The 20697-nt window shown below is 44.4% G+C and overlaps 1 protein-coding gene across 6 annotated transcripts in view; it reads right to left on the bottom strand.

The window, feature by feature from the left end:
• Window positions 1–9903: 9903 nt before the first annotated feature.
• The window catches only part of LOC145349163 (CRACD-like protein), a 141712-nt gene continuing 130918 nt past the window's right edge, over window positions 9904–20697 (bottom strand). For all 6 annotated transcript variants that reach the window (XM_080197566.1, XM_080197564.1, XM_080197565.1 and 3 more), the window contains 2 exons: window positions 16806–16950; window positions 9904–13029 (listed from right to left, as the gene is read on the bottom strand). In XM_080197566.1, coding sequence (XP_080053692.1) covers window positions 12866–13029; window positions 16806–16950 — 309 coding nt within the window. In that variant the 3' untranslated portion in view covers window positions 9904–12865. The remainder of the gene's footprint in view (window positions 13030–16805; window positions 16951–20697) is intronic.

Raw genomic sequence — 20697 nt, 5'->3', positions numbered from 1 at the left:
CCACCCTGTCCACCTGTGACTCCACTTTCGAGAAGCTATGAACTTGTAGCCCTAAATCTCTTTGTTCTATAACTCTCGCCAATGTCCTACCATTAACTAAGTCCTGCCCTGATTCAATCTACCAAAATGCATCACCTTGCATTTATCTAAATTAAACTCCATCTGCCATTCATCAGCCCCACTGATCAAGATCCCGTTGCAATTCTGGAAACCTTCTTCACTGTCCACTATGCCACCAATCTTGGAAGTGCGGGTTCAGGACCTGAAAACAACCCCGATTCCTGTTTCCTGCCTCAAAAACCATAAGACATAGAAGCAGAAGTAGGCCATTCGGCCCAACAAGTCTGTGCTGTCATTCAGTGAGATCAGGACTGATCTGATATGATAATCTTCTGTGTGAAAAATTCATCCCATTGTGGGACAAAATATGGGCAAAATAAACCTTGGCACTGAAGATTAACAGGGCCAGTGCAGCAGAGATTTAGTTACATATTTGGGAGAAATTCTAGCATTGCTGTTTTTCTAAATTTCTATTCCAAGAGGCACAGGAGCCAGACTGCACGGGGATTTGAGATGGCAAAATGTCTGTGCATAGATAAAGCTTCAAGACAACAAAAGACTTATCTCTTTTGATTTAGGACTTAACTGCAGATACTTGGAGCAGGGCCAAAAGTCACAAAGTGACTGCAGGCAAACAAAAGAACCAGTGCACCCAATTTTTCATCGTTAATGTACTCCGACAAACTAGAAAATGGAACTAACTACAGTCCTGATCGTGGGCTTCTTTTGCCTGAAGCGCATTAATGAAAATAGAGCAATTCTCGTGGTCATTTGAGGCTGGGCACAAACTATCTAATTTATTGAGGGGATTTAAACTTTCGAACACCAAGGTGATGGGCACTGTTCACAGAATTACAGCATTGCTACAGGACAGTCGGAGACCAGTTTGCCCTTTGTGTCTGCACCATTATCAGTTAATGACTGAGCACTTGGATTTCTCTTCAAATGCTAACAGTCCCTAACGGGATCGTAACAGAAGATTAATTGAAGATAATGTTATAACCAGTGACACTAGTGCATTCCTAATGATTTTAATGGCGAACTGTTCTGTCTGATGTAACAAACGCCTCTACTTTCTCAGAAGATGAAGGAAATTTGGCATGTCAGCTACGACTGTCACCAACTTTTACAGATGCACCATAGAAAGCATTTTTCCTGGTTGTATCGGAGCTCAGTGTGGCTCCTGCTCTGTGCCCTTTGTGTCTGGGTGAACAATTGTCTCAGTGCCATTCTCCCGCCTTTCCTCTCCAGCCCTGTACCTTCTTCCTTTTCAGTCCAATTGGGCCTTTAGAATAATTTGATTGAAGCTGCCTCCATCACACTCCTGGGCAATGCATTCTGGACCTTAGCTGGAATTTTACTGCCTCATCCGCCCAAGGCTCATAAGATTCTGCCTGAGGCCAACGGAGAATGCTGTTCTGCAAGCCTCACCCCCCCCGACTCTGAGGCGGGCAAAGCGGTAAAATTCCAGCCCTTAACTACTTGCTGGGTGAAAAAGTCATTTTCTCATATTGCTTTTGTTTGATTTGATTTGATTTTTTATTGTCACGTGTTGGCATGGTAGCACAGTGGTTAGCACTGCTGCCTCACAGCGCCAGGAACCCGGGTTCAATCCCTGGTTTGGGTCACTGTCTGTGTGGAGTGTGCACATTCTTCCTGTGTCTGCATGGGTTTCCTCCAGGTGCTCCAGTTTCCTCCCACACTCCAAAAGATGTGCTGATTAGGTGCATTGGCCATGCTGCAATTCTTCCTCAGTGTACCCGAATAGGCGCCGGAGTGTGGCAACTAGGGGATTTTCACAGTAATTTCATTGCAGGGTTAATGTCAGCCTACTTGTGACACTAATAAATAAACTTTAAACTGGGCAGCACAGTGGCGCAGTGATCAGCACTGCTGCCTCACAGCGCCAGGGACCCGGGTTCAATTCCTGGGTCATTGTCTACGTGGGGTCTACGCCTTCTCCCCATGTTGCATGGCTTTCCTCCAGGTGCTCTGGTTTCCTCCCACAGTCCAAAGATTAGGTGTTAGGGTTAGGTGGATTAGTCTTGCTAAATTGACCCTTACTGTCAGGAAGATGAGCTAGGGTAAAAGCATGGGGATAGAACCTGGGTGGGATTGTGGTCAGTGCAGACTTGATGGGCTGAATGGCCTCCTTCTGCACCGTAGGGTTTCTATGATTCAATGATTCGATTAGCATACAGTGAAAAATATTGTTCCTTGCGCACTCTACAGACAAAGCATACTGTTCATAGAGAAGGAAAGGAGAGAATGCAGAGAACGGCCAATCCAACTCACCTGCACATCTTTGGAGTGTTACAGTCATAGCTGGGGTGTAGAGAAAGATCAGCTTAATGCAAAGCAGGTCCATTCAAAATTCTGATGGTAGCAGGGAAGAAACTGTTCTTGAATTGCTTAAGTGCGTGACTTCAGGCTTTTGTATCTTTTTCCTGACAGAAGAAGGTGGAAGAGAGAATGTCTGGGGTGCGTGGGGTCCTTAATTATGCTGGCTGCTTTGCCGAGGCAGCGGGAAGTGTAGACAGAGTCCATGGATGGGAGGCTGGTTTGCGTGATGGATTGGGCTACATTCATGACCTTATAGCGTTTCTTGTGGCCTCAGGCAGAGCAGGAGCCATACCAAACTGTGGTACAAACAGAAAAAATGCTTTCTATGGTGCATCTGTAAAAGGTTGTGAGAGTCGTAACTGACATGGCAAATTTCCTTTGTCTTCTGAGAAAGTAGAGGCGTTTTTTGTATCAAATGGAACAATTCGCCATTAAAATCATTAGAAATGCACTAATGTCACTGGTTATAACATTATCTTCAATTAATCTTATGTTACAATCCTGTTAGGGACTGGTAGCATTTAAAGAGAAATCCAAGTGCTCAGTCGTTAACTGATAAAAATTTTGACCTTTATTGCAAGGGAATTGGTGTACAAGAATAAAGCAGTCTTACTACAGTCCCACAAGGGTTTAGATGAGATTACACCTAGATTACTGTTTTCGTCTCTACATTGGAGAAATAATATATTTGCATTGGAGGCGGTACAATGAAGGTTCACGCAATTGGTCCCTGAGAGACAGGATTGTCTTATGAGGAGAGGCTGAGTAAATTGGGTTTATCTTCTATGGAGATAGGAAGATGTCATTGAAACCTACAAAGTTCTGAGGAGTTTTGGTTAGGGTAGACACTGTGAGATTATTTCCATTGTCATAGGGTCATAGAATCTCTAAAGTGTAGAAGGAGGCCATTTGGCCCATTGAGTCTGCACCGACTCTCTGACAGAGCATCTTACCAAGGCCCATATCCCATCCTATCCCTGTAACCCCACACATTTACCACTAATCCACCTAACCTACAAATCTTTGGACACTAAGGGACAATTTAGCATGGCCAATCCATGCTAACTAACCTGCACATCTTTGCAGTGTGGGAGGAAACTGGAGCATCTGAAGGAAACCCACGCAGACACAGGAAGGACCTGCAAACTCCACACAGTCACTTAAGGTTGGAATTGAAGCCGGGTCTCAGGCACTGTGAGACCACAGTGCTAACCACTGTGCCACCATGCCATTCATTTTGTTTGGGTAAATCTAAAAAAGCACAGTCCCATGATAAGGGGTCGGCGATGCAGGACTGAGATAAGGAAAAGTTATTTCACTCAAAAGATTGTGAATCCCTGGAATTCTCTACTCAGTGTTCACCCTGACCCCATCGTCTGCGAGGTGCTAATGCCACACTTGAACATCTACCCACCATATCTGGAGTCTTTCAGGGTAATCGATGTGGTCTCCCTTTGAGTTTTTCATGCAGCCTTTTTGGGGTCCAGTATCCTTCCTTTCAGTCTTCCCTCTACCTTCCATTGTTTGCCTTCTTCATCAGCCTCCTTGCCCCCCTGTCTGCCCTTGTGACCCCTGGCCCATCCCCTAACCTTTCACAGCCATCCTTCACATGGCACGAACCGGTCTGTGTTGGCAGAGTGGTGAACAGCACCTCAGGAGCAGTGCAGCACTGCGGCAGGAGGGCTTTGATGCCCTCACCTCCCAATCTGTTATGAACTGAGGACCACTTTCTGCGCGCCAATCTTTCATATTCGGGTTTTAGGCCTATGTGATTACCCATTGGAATAACGCAATATCAAAAGGCCTGGCAAGACAGCAGTGTGCCAATTATGAGGGGGCACATGTTCAAAGTGAGAGGGGCAAAGCTTAAGGGAGATGTGCAGGGGTAGTTTTTCATGCAGAGAGTGGTGAGTGCCTGGAATGTGCTGCCAAAGAAAGTGGTGGACGCAGGCACATTAACAACGTTTAAGAGGCATCTGAATGGGTATATAGGGAGGGAATAGAGAGATGTGGACTGAATTCAGTTCGGACCTCATGATCGGTACAGGCTTGGAGTGCTGAAGGGCCTATTGCCGTGCTGTACTTTTTTTTGATTTTTGTCCTTCTTTGTTCAGTTGTTTAAATGAATATTAATGAGGTGCAAATGAATGCAAATTGAGTCTCATGCCACCAGCCAGCAGGAAGTTTGACCCACCATTAACCCGCTTTTGGGAGAACTGCAATGTTATTTTACAATTGTGGGGGCGGGGGGGTGCGTTCTGACTTTTTGGCTTTCTCAAGAACCTCCATTTCCCTCCCACCAAACCCACCATGGGAAGGATGGGAGAATTCTGCCCATGAACCAGACTTCTACAATGGTGTCCCCCTTAAGTATCCAGCTTGGGTTCTGAGGGTATCAGCCCTGTTGTTTTAACTGAAAGAAAACACTGAAGGCTTTCCGGCCAAGGCAAACCTGTAAAACACTGAAGTATTTTCTGTTGGCTTGCACCAGGAAGGAGAAGGTGCTCCTCCGGTTGAGGGTATCTTGGGCCTCCCCTTCTCCCCAGTGATCTGACTGCTTGGGGCCTTCCGCCAGAGCCCTGGCGACAGCCTACTGCAGCCTCACTTTTCACTTCTGCCCAGCAGCCAGCCAATGATTTCAGGAGGGGGTAAGGTTCTGCCTCTGGAGATAGATTTAAAATTTCCCCGGGTTTTATAATGTGCCTTTCTTGTGAATCTCGGCCACTTGCAAGCAACACTTCCACCCTCTGTTAAAAGATCCAGGCAAGGAGAGTGGGTGGCCAGAGTCAAAATGGGGAGGGAGCCTGAAGAGGGTTGAAGTCTAGCGAGGCCCTTCAATGAGTTCCTGGGGACCCACTGGATTGAACAATCCCTTCTCTGCCTCCAAGCCTGCTGGAAGTTAAATCCAGACATGAATGACTTCTATGTGCAGTGCAGGTGCCATGTGGGCATGTGAGATGTAACTTCACGTCAGCATCCTATGCTTTAGAGAGCATGGCGATGGGCAACCTTCTTTTTGGTGTGATTGGTTGAGGCAGATAGCTGGGATTCTCCAGCCTCACCTGCGGCTTGGATTTTCCAGACCCGCTGCAGTGAATGAAGTTTTGGCTGAGCGCCAAATTCTCTTTCTTTGCTGGCAGCGGTGGTGGGGCGGGAGAGGTCAGGGAATCCTGACCTGTCTGGGAGACTTCCTCAATTTTCCTTCAGCCGAGGGATCTATAACATTCCAACAAGCAGTGAGCCAGGATCTTGGTTTGATGTAGGAGGAGAAAATACCGGAAATACTCGATGCTCGTGGAGAGAGAAGAGCGAGTAAATGCTTCAGATCTTTGACCTTTCATCAGAAGCTGGTGTGACAGACAACCTGAGGGGCCTCACCTCTGATGATGCACTACCCCAGAGTATCAGCCTGTTTTCAACAGGGGTAGGGACCTCAATCCATAAAACCCTCACTCAGAGGACTGCCAAATGAAACAAAAGGACAATATTAAACAACAGCTTGCTCCGAGCAAGAACTCAGACTCACCCATCAGGCAGTGTCCAGTGTCAGTTGTCTGAGGCTCCAACTGGTCAGAAGCTCCCTGAGGTGGGAACTTCCTATTTCTGAGGAGTCTAAGTTCTGCCTCAGCTCAACTGACGGCCAGTCAGCCATTTACTGATTGTGGGGCAGCTGCTTGGAGGGTGATATTGTAACCGGGGTGGCCGGGGGCTACTGTGCCCCATTACATCCAGCCCCATGAAGTGCTCTCGAGTGTTTTGTTTAGAGTGCTGTATGAATGCAAATTGCCTTTGATCTCCTCATGAGATATTTCATTTCATTATCTGACGGAGCGAGAGTGAGAAACTTGGATCAGAAACAAATGTGCTGCACTTAAATCAGGGTAATTATAAAGGAAAGGGAGCAGAATTGGCTGGAGTGATCTGGGAAAGGAGTTTAGTGGGAAAGACGGTTGATCGCAATGGCAAACGTTTTTGGAAATTGTTCATGGTTCACAACAAAGATTTCATAGAATCCCTGCAATGCAGGAGGAGGCCATTCGACCCATCAAGCATGTAACGACCACAATCCCACCCAGACCCTATCCCCATGACCCCACAAATTTACCCTGCTGGTTCCCCTTGACATTAGGGTCGATTTAGCACGGCCAATCAACCTAACCCGCATGTCTTTGGTGTGTGGGAGGAAACTGGAGCACTTGGAGGAAACCCAAGCAGACATGGGGAGAATGTGCAAACTTCATCCTGAGCCCGGATTTGAGCCCGGGTCCCTGTGAGGCAGCAGTGCTAACCACTGTGCCAACTTCTTCAGTGACGAAGAAGAATCTCGGAAGCGGATGAATCAAGCATGGTTAACCAAGAAAGTTAAATTGAAAGAAAAGACATACAATGTGGTAAAGATGAGTGGTTAGCCAAATGATTGGGAACATTTTAAAAACCAACAAAAGGTGACCAAAAAAAGAAGCTGCATTATGAGAATAAACTAGCAAGTTATATAAAGATGGTCAACAAGACCCTTTTTAAGTGTAGGAAAAGTAAGAGAGAGGTCTAACTGAACTTGGACCCTTAGAGAATGAGACAGGGGAAATACTGGGAAAAACTGGGCAGGTGAAACTACAACTAGGGGGCATGGCCTCAAAATAAGGGGGAGCAGATTTAGGACTGAGTTAAGGAGGAACTTCTTCACACAAAGGGTTGTGAATCTGTGGAATTCCCTGCCCAGTGAAGCAGTTGAGGTTACCTCATTGAATGCTTTTAAGGCAAGCATAGATCAATTTTTGAACAGTAATGGAATTAAGGGTTATGATGAGCGGGCAGGTAAGTGGAGCTGAGTCCACAAAGAGATCAGCCATGATCTTATTGAATGGTGGAGTAAACTCGAGGGGCCAGATGGTCTACTCCTGCTCCTAGTTCTTATAATAACGGGGAACCAAGAAATGCCAGAGGAGTTAAACAAATACTTTGCCTCAATCTTCATGGCGGAAGACACTAATAACATTCCAAAAAAATGAAATAATTAACTTCCAACCTCAGTCTTCACTGAAATCTGATACCTAAACCCAGTTCCAAGAAAGTTCAGATGGTCACCGTTAGGTTTAAGGACACCCAGTGACAACACTGAATTTTAGCATTACCATCCCACACAAACACACTTAAGCTCATCTTTACAAAATGGATTGTGTGTAAATCACTGCATTCAGTACAAAAAAAGTGCCATCTTTAGATTAGTAAAAAATAATCCTTTAATTTCCATCATGAATTAACAAGTAGGAAGTTCTAACAATATAAAAGTAGGGAGAGGTAGTATAAATGTAGCAACATAAAGGTAAGGCTGTTTAACAGTCTGATGCATCGCACAGTGGAATTAGGCTCAGGCTTGACAGATTGGAGACCTTTAAGCAGTACCAACTTTGCTGATATCTAATTGGAAGAGTTTTGTGTGCAGGTAAAAACACCAAATACACAAATCAGGCACCTCTTGCAGGTCACCTATTTACAAATCCTGTGGCATCTAACAGATTGGTCGTTCCAGGATTTCTGAACCAATGCTATGGGATGCCACTGAATTCCTGAATGGATTTACTACCCCTTATTGAATGCACAATAAAATTCAGTGCATAAGTAGTACCTACATGCAGGCATTTATAAACTAAGGGTGCAATCTATGAGGACCAGCGCAAATTCAGAGTTACATTCTCAATGTGGGGGCTTAATAGACTTGGAAACTGCTCTTTGTAATATTAGTGCTCAGATCCTTAATATGTTCATACAATATTTCCCCACCTGTTGTCGTAACTGAGGTATAAACCTGCTTGTTTTAACCAGGATGAGATGTCCATTCAATGAGTGGCAGAGAAACATCATATGGAGTTATTAAAGGTGAAAATGTCTGGGATGGCTGGAAGGGCTTCAGTTGATTCAAAAATCATCAGCTCACCACACACAATTTTCCACTAAACCACTCACCATGTGTTTGTGCTCCAATATTGCATACACTTACTTTGAAGCTATATAATTTTTTTTAAATGGGAAATCTCTCCTGATTATTCTCCCAGTTTATCTTCACTGGCCTCTCTGGATCCTGTGTCAAACGCAGCCTGGCTTTAGCTGGATGGCCCACAATCGGGGCCTCTTTGCCAATATGATTCTGTAAGAAGTCTCATAACACCAGCTTAAAGTCCAACAGGTTTATTTGGAATCACGAGCTTTCAGAGCATAGCTCCTTCATCAGGTGAGATAGATTTCACAAACATGGCATATATAGGCAATTGCAAGATAATGGTTGGGATGTTAGCCTTTTTAGATAATCAAGTCTTTACAGGTACAGACTTGTAACAGAGTCCTGTAAATATTTGATTACCTGAAAAGACTTGCATTCCAACCATTATCTTACAATTGTATCTTTGTCTAAATATGCCTTGTTTATGAAACCTACCTCTCCACTCACCTGACAAAGGAGCAGTGCTCCAAAAGCTCGTGATTCCAAATAAACCTGTTGGACTTTAATCTGGTGTTGTGAGACTACCTACTGTGCCCACTCCAGTCCAACACCGGCATCGCCACATTGGTGACTCAGAACTTGTCCCTGTGAGGTGTGGGAGACTAGCCTGCGAATAAATCCACTATTGATTATTTTTGTTTACCTGCCCAGGGAGATGCACCTGGCTTCAGCTTGGCACTGCCCTGTGGCATTGCCAGTGACAATACTGGGGAATAAAATCCTCCATTCCATGACAATCTGAACCCGAGGCCATGACTTATTATGTGATTCCACCATTGAGCCCCCATTTGGATGACAGGTGAGCATAGGCAAAGAGAATGTATAGTACAGTTTGTTCAATAAGAGGCCTGATGTGGCCTTCAAAACCCCTCTATGTGGCCCCCAGGGCCAATTTTCAGAATGTCGATGTAACCCCGGTTAGGACTTTGCCCAGAGCTGGTCCTCCAATCGCAGGCTGGTCCTTTCCCATGTTTGCTGCGGATAGGCTAATTAGAGAGCCTATCACCATCAAATGTGGGAGAGAAGCAGTTTGTGATTGGTGGTGTGGCCAAACCAGCGTGGAGAGTTCCAGATCTGGAACATCAGGCCTCAGGGAGCAGAGGTCTGGGAGCCAAGGCGCAGGGCCATCGGTGCAGAGGGCACAGGTACTGGGCAGCGGTGGTCCGGGGGGGGGGGGGGAAAGAGGGGGACCACTGGCATCTGAGTGAGTGACTGGAGACTGTGTGAGAGAATGAGGGAGTTCAGGCGACAGAGTATGAGAGCAGAGTGTCTTGATAATGAGGGGGCGTGAGGGGAATGAGAGTGAGAGAGGAGGGAAGAGGAGGAATGAGAGTGTGAGCAAGGAGAGGAAGAATGAGAGAATGTGGGGAGGGAAATGGGAGAGTGTGAGGAGGAATGAGGGAGAATGTGGAGGGATGAGAGAGTGTGAGGAGAAATAGGAGATGTGAGGAGGGATAAGGGAGAGTGAGGAGGGATGAGAGAGTGTGAGGCGGGAAAGGAGGGATAAGGGAGAGTGAGGAGGGATGAGAGAGTGTGAGGCGGGAAAGGAGGGATGAGGGAGAGGAGGGATGAGGGAGATTGAGGAGGGGAGATGAAGGATCTGGGAGAATGAGGAGGGGAGAGGAGGAATGAGAGGTTGTAAGGGGGAGTGAGAGAGAGAGTGAGTATAAGTGGATTGTGTGTGTCCATCAGTCTGGCTCATTCCCAGCTCAGGGCTCTCATTCACCCCCACCCACACACACGCACCATCATGCACTCTCACCCACACTCACAGAGAGCACCCTGAGTGTGGGAGCGAGCTGGGAACACACACTCTCACCCTATTACACTCTAAAACCCATCTTCTTGTTCTGTTGCTCAGCAAGTTGTTCTTTTCATTCCTCAGTTTTATTTTTGAAATTCACTTTTAATGCAGTGCCAAACTTTATCTTCCCAAAATTTGTTCATCAGCCCTTGAGTAAGAAAAGTGGAAAGGTAGCGTCCCCCCCAACGTGAAACAGTGGACAGGCATGGACCAGTAGGTTTTAGACTTTAGGTTGAGTCAGAAAGACCATACAGTCTTTACCAATTCCTATGTAATATAAAAATGCTATAGAAATTCCTAACATTGACTCCTCTCTCATATAAAGGGGGTAAAGAAAGCTTCTATTTTTCATACTGTGACCTCCTTGCTAATATTCACTGTGGAAGATGCATACTTTTTTACTTCAGAATGGCAAAACAGTAAAGAAACATTGTCTCTGGAGTGCACTACGAGCATTCAGACTTCTTCGATAGCAATTCACGCACACATAGCTGACTAAAGTAATTCGAACACTCATTCCGCATGAATACGCGTTACCTGGCATGACAACAGAATTAGATGCCGTACACAGTGCTCTAAATATATACACGGGTCCACACATACATACATGCGTACTAACAGGCATAAATATAAACGTAAAGAAATGTAAATCCATGGAAATGTTGAGTAAGGAAAGGAAATTGCTGAACCCATAATTTGTGATTGATAAAAACCAAGAACTTCCACTGCCTAACATCAAGTCGACTATTAAGAGTTGCATTTTTAGCAGTGGAGCGAAGTCACTAACAGATGATAATATGTCAGATCTGAATTTATTACTTAAAGATACGTAGCACTTTTTGAAAGTGCATGCTGTCTATGATTTGTTCCAAAACCATTTAACTCTTTGTACCAAACGTAACTGTATCACAGTGAGAGTTAACTTCTGGCAATTTAGGAAAATATTTTGGCAGGTACATATTTACACACTAGAGTTGTCACTGCTTATGAATATGATGAAGTCATATTAGAAGGTTAAAACATATAGTGCAATTTGCATTGTTACAAGTATTTAAATGCAAGCATGGACAATATAATTAGTTTACTATGATACAAGATTTTCGAAAAATATTTTACACCTTTTCCTGTGCAAATGACCACAAATGCTCCTGTAGGTGTGTTCAGTTATTAATATATCTGCACATAAGTACAGCTAGAGAGTAACACTGTACCAGTTCAACTATGGCCTTACAAAAGAGGATGCCAGGCATCTGCTAATAGTTAATAATGGTGCAAACTATTTCACAGACAGCTAGCTGTCTATACCCAGTCAGCTTCATTGCGTAGCTTCTCAGGGGCAATTAGAAATGGGCAATAAATGCCGGCCTAGCCAGCGCAGTCCACATCCTTTTCAACGAATAAAATAACAACATGAGACTTGCTAAGTGTAACATACTTGGGAAGAACTTTTGACTATGGCTCCCAAAGTTTCCCACCACTGGGGGTTTCCCTCATTTTTATGTCTGGATCCGTTGTGGTCGTTGATTATTCTGTTAACGTTGTACTGTGTGATTAGCAGGATGAGTCTTGCGTTTTTCTCATCTCGCAACATCCCCAGCCACTGACAGTCCCACCAATCTGCACACCCGGAATATCCCGCTTCAGTTCTGATATTAAGGAACGCAGCTGGGAAGACCAATAGCTGCAGCAAAACTCAAGAGATGATAAAGAGAATCAGCTCATTTGCGGATCTATTTAAGTGATTCTTTCACCCCCAATGCAGAACCCAGCCTTGCGAAACCCTGCAGGATGACATATATTAGATAAATACATATATAGGATATACATATGCACTGATTTGCTTGAAGCATAAACCATTACAACTAATGTTGACATTAAACCCAAAATGTGAAGCAGACCCAAGCACAAGCTCCATCCACCACTAAACACCTCTGACAAAATTTTAACTAACGTGTGTGCGTGCATCCCACAATTTTAGTGCGTCGTTCTATATAGTTTTGTTTTAAGGAGAGTGGAATTATAATGCAGAATGGCAAATCATTACAGAGATTTACCAATACTTAAGAAGCATCCAGACAGAACTTTTTACACCCGATCCAAAACATGCTTCTTCCTCAATGCTGCAAAGCGGTCTCAGCAAAAACACTTGTGGATCGTTTGAATGTAAATATACGTGAACAGTGTTTATGACAGAATGAGCCAACATTCTCTCTCTCCCCTCTTACACATACTGCCGTACAGCACGCCCTGCATCCTAAACAAATGGAGCAAGTTAGTAATAAGAACAACACTTTAACTGTGGTTACCTACTAGAAGACATAAGAAAATTGATACTTGAGTTTCTACATTGTCCCAACCACGTAGATTTGGGACATGACAAGAAGCCATTACATGCAGTCTGGAATCTGTATTGCACTTATTTGTCTGATCACAACCCCCTGCTCACCCCTTCATCAGAATCCGGAGCTAGGTGTAGCAGTGTGAGGAAAGTTCTATTTCTTGTTTTCCAAATAAAAACAACAGAACATTAAGTTGACCTACATTTCGACACAGGATCCTAACTCATTGTCAATCAACATTATGGACAATTTAATGCATGCCCCAAAAACTAGCAGCTATGAGGGTTCCAGGTATCACTTAGAGAAGTTCCGTGCGGGAGTTTATTTGATTATCTGTGGCATGTCGCTCCAAGCTTTTGCCTTTTTCTTGGCAAGTTCCATCCACGATGGCTGACTGGCTGAAGGAGAAATTTTCTCTTTGCTGGGTTGGTCTCTGCCATCTTTGTCACTCGCATTTTGTGGTGTTGCCGCTGAGTGCCGATTTACTGCAAGTAGAATAATATTTCTTTAAAAGACTTACATACCTATCAGAGAAAATAGCATTCAGTTATTTACACAGGTTTATAAGTTCAGAGAGCCCTTCCTTATCTGTTAGTAACAATACAAAACACCTCATATATATATGACATACAAGAACGTAGAGTCATGTAAAGACAGAATATAATGTAAATAATGTGATTTAAAATGTTGCGCAAAATAGATCAATAATAAAAAAGGATTCTCCTACAGTGACTGTAAACTAGGTCACAATATAACAGTGTATGAAATCCTCCTTTAATTAGAATCATAGAGTCCCTACAGTGCAGAAGGAGGCCATTTGGCTCATTGAGCATGCACCAACAACAATCCCATCCAGGCCCGACCCCACACATTTACCCTGCCAATCCCCCTGAGACTAAGGGGCAATTTATCATGGCCAATCCGCCTAACCCACACATCTTTGGACCGTGGGAGGAAACCAGAGCACCCTGAGAAAACCCATGCAGACATGGGGAGAATGTGCAGATTCCACACAGCCGGTGACCAGAGGCCAGGAATCAAATCCGGGTCCCTGGTGCTGTGCGGCAGCAGCGCTAACCACTGTGCTGCCCTAGTTAGTAAATTAGTCCTAATTAGTAAAGAGATTAATGGTAAAGTATAAAATACCAAGTAAAATTGTGGTTTGCAATACGAACACACTGTTAAGCATAGTCTGCTTACTTTCCCATCTCTAATGTTACATTCCTTTAATTGTCGCGTATAGTCCCTCTTAGTTAATACTACATTTACATTTCAGTTCTACAGACCACAGGCTTTTCAACAGGAATGTTTTTATTTGCGTCATTATTCTGGATGCATTTGGTGGTGAGAGAATTTGATTTCTGTCCAAAACTGGCCCAAATAATGTTTTGGGTTAGGTTTTTTTTTGGTCGATGTGAATAAACACAACTGCACATTGGCTGGACTACTGGAAGGTGGTGGGGGGAATTGGTTTGCTCCCAGACTGAGCCAGTCAGTATCTTGAGTCTGAGATTGGAGAAGGGGTCAAGCATTGCTGGGAACCAATGAGTTACAAGTTTCTCCGGTTCATAATCTTGAGGGCATGGCGGGGGGGGGTTCTGCCCTTGTTTTTGGTGGACAGGGATGGCAGCTGGGGGGGGGCAATGGAGAATCTAGCAGGAAACCAAAAATGAGGCAGAATTTCCCTCTCCTTCGTCCCTGTTCCCCCACTCAGTGATGAAATGGGGTTCCTGTTATGCAATGATGGCCACGCTATTTGAATACATTGTAATATAATTAGTAGGCCTCCCCCACGTAACAACCCCCCCACGTAGAAAAGTAGACCTCCCATCCAACGGCATGACGTCAGATCACTGCAGTTTGCCACAGAATTTTATAACGGGGAACTGGCGAATGCCTGCCGAGAGTGCATAGTTCTGTACAGTGCCCATGGAGAAGAGGGGCATGCCTGGGCAGTACCCTGACACCTTATTCAGTGCTTTCTATGGCTTGTTTAAAATTTACGTCGACCTCTGCAAGCAATCAGCATTGAATAGCATTATTGCTCACGCCACAAATTAACTTTTCCCCTAACATGTTGGCACGGTGATGGCACTGCTCCCTCACAGCGCCAGGCATTCGGGTGACTGCCTGCGCAGAGCTTTCACGTTCTACCCGTGTCTGTGTGGGTTTCCTCCCGTTTCCTCCCACAGTTAGGTGGATTCGCCATGGTAAAACAAATTGCTCCTTAGTGACCCAAGGTGTGTACGTTAAGGGGATTAGCCGTGGTAAATTTGTGGGGTTACAGGAATAGGGTGGGGGAGAGGGCCTGGGTAAGTTCTTCTGTCAGAGAGCCAGTGCAGACTGGATGGGTCAAATGGCCTCCTTTTGCACTGTAGGGATTCCATAATTCTATGTCATTTAGGGTGACTCCAAAATCATATTACTTGGATAATTGGTTCAGTTTAGCAATGAAAGTAAAGATCGATTCGCCCAAGACTCTCACTCTTAAATCTGAATCTCTGGAGCGTGACTGATGGTTCAAGTTGCGATTGAGCCTTCATTAAATCTATGAGTTTGCTAAATGATTTGGAATCAGTGTACTTGGGGCTGTAAGACTGTGAATAAAACCATAGGTCTGAGTTCCACAAACACTCGCTCCTCTTCTACAAGCACAAAGCTCCTGCTCTGCCCAAGATCGTAAGGAACTATATGAGGTTGTGAGTGTAGCCCAGTCCGTCATGCAAACCAGCCTCCCATCGATTGACTCTGTCTACACTTCCCGCTGCCTTGGCGAAGCAGGCAGCATAATTAAGGGCCCTGTGCAGCCCGGACATTCTCTCTTTCACCTTCTTCCGTCAGGAAAAGACACAAAAGTCTGAGGTCATGTACCAACTGACTGAAGAACAGCTGCCTCGCAGCGCCGGGGACTCGGGTCCCATTCCCAGCTTGGGTCGCTGTCTGTGTGGAATTTGCATGTTCTCCCGCTCTGTCTGTGTGGGTTTCTTCTGGGTGCTCTGGTTTCCTCCCACAGTCCAAAGATGTAGGGGTTAGGTAGATTGGCCATGTTAAATGTGAACCTAGTGTCAGGGGGATTAGCAGGGTAAATATGTGGGGTTACAGGAATAGGGATTGGGTGGGATTGTGGTCAGTGCAGACTTGATGGGCCAAAAGGTCTTCTGTTGCACGCAGGGATTCTATGATTCTTCCCTGCTGCCATCAGATTTTTGAATGGATCTACCTCACGTTAAGTTGATTTTTTACTGTATCCTTGCTATGACTGTAACACTACATTCTGCACTCTCTCCTTTCCTTCTCTATGAACGGTATGCTTTGTCTTTATAGCGCACAAGAAATACTTTTTACTGTAAACTAATTCATGTGACAATAACAAATCAAATCAAATCAAAAAATTTAGGAGCACTACTTTGTAATTTGCTTCCTGCCCGATATCATTTACTTGGAAATAATACTCAAGGTGCTCAACATATTTTCGGAATTTTACTGCCCAAGGCTCGTATGATCCCAGAGAATGCCGTTCTGCGAGCTGCACCTGCTCTGATTCTGGGGCGGGTGAGGTGGTAAAATTCCGGCCATTGTGTCCAGTCCTCCATGAAGAAGTCAAAAGGGTCTATTCGCCCAAAGGGAGACATCTGGTGAGTACTAAATTTTTTAGATTTAGATTAAAACAGGATATTCACAAGTGGAGGACCAGAGTCAGTGTCAATATAATTTATCCTTGTCACCAGAAGTAACGTGGCACTTACGCTCACTCCATTAGTAAACACAAAAATGACTTATTAACAAGAAATGCACAGTGGCCATATGGCTGTAGCTAGCTCCCAAAATGTCTCTGCCTTGGAGCCTCTCTCACTTTGGGGTGATTCCAGACTCTGAGTCCTGATTGGTCACCCAGGCCATGTGACCCTTACTCTGCTGTGTTGCCCTTGAAGGGACAATCACCACAGTCCCTTATCCTGAGATTGTACCTCCCTTGTTTTAGATTCCTTACCGGGGCGAAGGTGGTGGTGGTGGGGGGGGGGTGGTGGCGGAATCACCTTTCAGTATCTATCCTGTAAGGCCTCTTCACAATCTTCCATGAGATTACCTCCCATTCATCTGAGAAGGTAGGCCCAGTTTACTCAGTCCCTTAGCATTGGACAACCATCCCATTCCAGAGACCAATCTGTTGAGTCTTTGCTGTACTGTTTGGGCCTATGAGCAATCCTCACCAACAGTGACATTTACGTTAAATGTTCTGTGTATATGTCTACATTTTTACCTGTCACAGGGCTGGGAATGGGAGAGACTTTCTGCTGAGACTCTGCCACACTTGACTTTAGCTCCAGTTTGCAGTCTTGGGTTTGGCAAGGAGACGACGACTTGTGGTGACTGTTTTTGTGTTCAGTTGGTGACTTTACGGTCTCCTGGTAAGAAAAAGGAACACATTTAAATTTTAAATGGAGTTTGCAATTTTGAAATTCGTATACTTTGGGCGGGATTTTCCAGCTGCGGTGGTCCCAAAATCCCACCCAAAGCCGATGGACCTTTGCATGGCCCCCTCCCGCCTGCTAAGATTCCTGATGGCAAAAATCCCCCCATTGTGTGGAAAATGTAAAGCAGAAATGTACTGCAGTGTAACGCTAAATAGGTTATATTTATAAATAAGTTATAAATATTAAAGGTCATCTCGATCTACAATATCGGGTGGAATCTTCTGTTTTCGACAGGTGACTTGTACTCTGCCTGGAAAGGTGGTGAGATATCTATGCTGACTGAGGAAAAGAGCCCACCATATCCTCTGCTTATCAGGCAGCTAAGGGGACAACAGTGGGCCTTTCGAGGACCCCGGAAGTTGACCCCCTGCCCTCTAAGAGCTGCCCACCAATCAGTTGACTTAAGCCGCTCTCCAAGCTTTCTTGTCCCGCCCACGATGATGCCCACTGCTGGCGGGATTAGAAACCTGGCCAACAGGTTTTGTTTGCAAGCAAGCTGTGGGGAACCAGATAAGAGGACAGTAACAAGGCTAAAATGGAAATCGAGATTAGGGTGCTTTATGGGGAGCTCATCATGAGCTAGTAAGATGGCCTCCAGTTAGAATCATAGAATCCCGACAGTGCAGAAGGAGGCCATTTGGCCCATTGAGACTGCACCGACAACAATCCCACCCAGACCCTATCCCACACATTCATCCCTGACACTCATGGACAATTTACTGTGGCCAATCCACCTAACCCACACATCTTTGGACTGTGGGAGGAAACCGGAGCACCTAGAGGAAACCCACGCAGACACGGGGAGGACATGCAAACTCCATAGAGATAGTAACCCAAGCTGGGAATTGAACCTGGGTCTCTGGTGCTGTCAGGCAGCAGTGCTAACCACTGTGTCACCGTGCCGCCCTTTTTGGTGGAATAGTTAATTACCAGAAGATATGCACAGAAATGTGTGTGGCCCAAGGCAACTCAGCAACATAAAGGTTAAAAATGGCATGATAAGACGTTCATAGCCTAGTAACAATGGCTGAGCTTAACTACCTTGCAATAACCAGGTTTGTATTAGGAACATAGGAACTGGAGTAAGTCATTGAGCCCATCAAGCCTGCTCTGCCATTCAACTAGATCATGGCCAATTATTCACCTCAAAGCTATTTTCCTGCACTATCCCCACAGTCCTTGACGTCAATAGTATTGTTGCAAAGTTGAATCTGTGAAGTTGGAACTTGATGTTAATAAAGATATTGCAGATGTTGATAAAAAGTTGCAAAATTACTCGACAACGTTGCGTGGTCCATTTAAAAGCTGCTGTTTTGTTTCAGCGCTTGGAGATTTAAAATACAAAGTACATCCAGAATCCAAGCTGAAACATTTGTATCAAAAAGGCAAAGCAGTAGTCTTGACAAGACATTGTTTTTTAATTTTGCCCAGTCAATTTAAAGCTGGCACTCAGCTACCAGGAACCTATAACATTCGAATTTGATAGTGTTGACAAAATCAGACCAATCCCATGGTCGGAAAATTGATAGGCCATCATAGGTATAAAAGAGATGGTGGGGGCGAGATAAACAGGAGAGCAACAGAAGAACTGCCACCTCTCAAGCCTCGAGAGGGCTAGAGCAGCTCTCAATCCTGCCAGCTTCAGACATTTCTTAAGACAGTGCACCATCTAACTGTTGAAAGGTACTAAATCAGAAAGAAGTGTTCATTTTAAAAAGAGTTTCAGATATTTTTGTTGGTTAGCCACTAAACATTACTGATGAACATTTCACACCTTCCCACACACTTTTAACAGATTACGGGGCAAAATATTCCTCTTTGGGGGATTCAGCATTACTTCTCAAAAGGGGTCAACCTCTGCATTTTAACAGTATCCAGAAATCTTTTGAATTCTGTCTTGAACCTGCTGAGTGATTAAGCTTCCACAGCTCTCTGGGATGGAGAATTCCAAAGGTTTACCACCCTCTGAATGAAGAAATTCCTCCCCACCTCAATCATAAATGGCCTACCCCTTATCCTGAGATGATATCCTTTGGTTTTAGACTTACCAGATAGGGGAACCATCTTATCTACATGCACCTTGTCACACCATGTAAGAATTTGTAAGTAATATCATTTGCCTTCCTAATTGTCTTGTTGAACCTGCATGCTAACCTTTAGTGAACAAGGATACCCAGGTCCCTTCGGACACCTGCATTTCCCAATATCTCACTATGTAAGAAATATTTTCCCTTTCTTTTTTTTCTACCAAAGTGAATAGCTTCACAATTACTTACATTATATTCTACCTACCATGTTCTTGCTTGTCCATTTAGCCTGTTGAAATTCTTTTGAAATTTCCTTGCATCCTTCTCACAATTTAGATTTCTCCCCTGTTTTGTGTCATCAGCAAGTTTGGTAATATTATAACTGGTCCTCACATCCAAATAATTTATATAAGTTGTGAACAGTTGGGACCCTAGCACTGATCCTTGCAATAGCTCACTAGTAACAGCCTGCCATCCTGAAAAGGATCAGTTTACTCCTACCCTCTGCTTTCTATCTGCTATCTGCTGATCAATTCTCAATCCATACTGGTATATTACTCCCAATCTCACAAGCTCTAGTTGTATTTACTGACCTCCTGTGTGGGACCATGTGGAATGTAAGAAACTTCAAGGGTCGTGAATGAAGCCCAATCCATCACGCAAACCAGCCTCCCATCCACTGACTCTGTCTACACTTCCCACTGCCTCAGCAAAGCAGCCAACTTAATTAACGATCCCGGCACATTCTCTCTTCCACCTTCTTCAGTCAGGAAAAACATACAAAAATCTGAGGTCACGTACCAACCGACTCAAGAACAGCTTCTTCCTTGCTGCCATCAAACTTTTGAATAGGCTTACCTTGTATTAAGTTGATCTTTCTCTACACCCTAGCTATGATTGTAACACTAAATTCTGCATCCTCTCTTTTCCTTCTCTATGTATGGTATGCTTTGTTTGTATAACATTGAATGTGTTCAAGAGGCAGCTAGATATAGCACTTGTGGCGAATGGGATCAAAGGTTATAGGTAAAAGCAGGATTAGACTATTGAGTTGGATGATCAGCCATAATCATAATGAATAGCGGAGCAGGCTGAAGGACTGAATGGCCTCCTCCTGCTCCTATCTTCAATGTTTCTATAACATGCAAGAAACAATCCTTTTCACTGTATCCTAATACATGTGATAATAATAAATCAAATCAAAATGTATATCTGGATGGACCGTGTAGAATGTAAAACTGCTGTAGACTGTTTTAATTGATTGACATTTATTATTATACTGTACAACAATTGTGTAAGAACAAATACATTAAAACTTCCTGTTTAAAAGCACTTGGGCCACAATCACACTGAAGTTATTAAAAGACTAACAATCAGACATTGCAATAGTAATTACAGAAAGAAACACACTACCATCTCTCATCATCATCATGGGAAATACTGCCTCTTTTACAACTTACTTGGCAAGAGTTGACAGCCCACCAAATTCCCCCTGTGCCCTGTTCCACATTTTATTCATTCGTGGAACATGGGCATCACTGTTTGGCCAGCATTTATTGTCCATCCCTAGTTGCCCTTGGAGGACAGCTGAGAGTCAACCACATTGCTGTCGCTCTGGTGTCACATGTAGGCCAGACCAGGTAAGGACGGC

This window comes from Carcharhinus amblyrhynchos, chromosome 10, assembly GCF_965287045.1.
Source record: "Carcharhinus amblyrhynchos chromosome 10, sCarAmb.v2.hapA, whole genome shotgun sequence".
NCBI lineage: Eukaryota > Metazoa > Chordata > Chondrichthyes > Carcharhiniformes > Carcharhinidae > Carcharhinus > Carcharhinus amblyrhynchos.
This window is presented reverse-complemented; position numbering and strand designations above follow the sequence as displayed.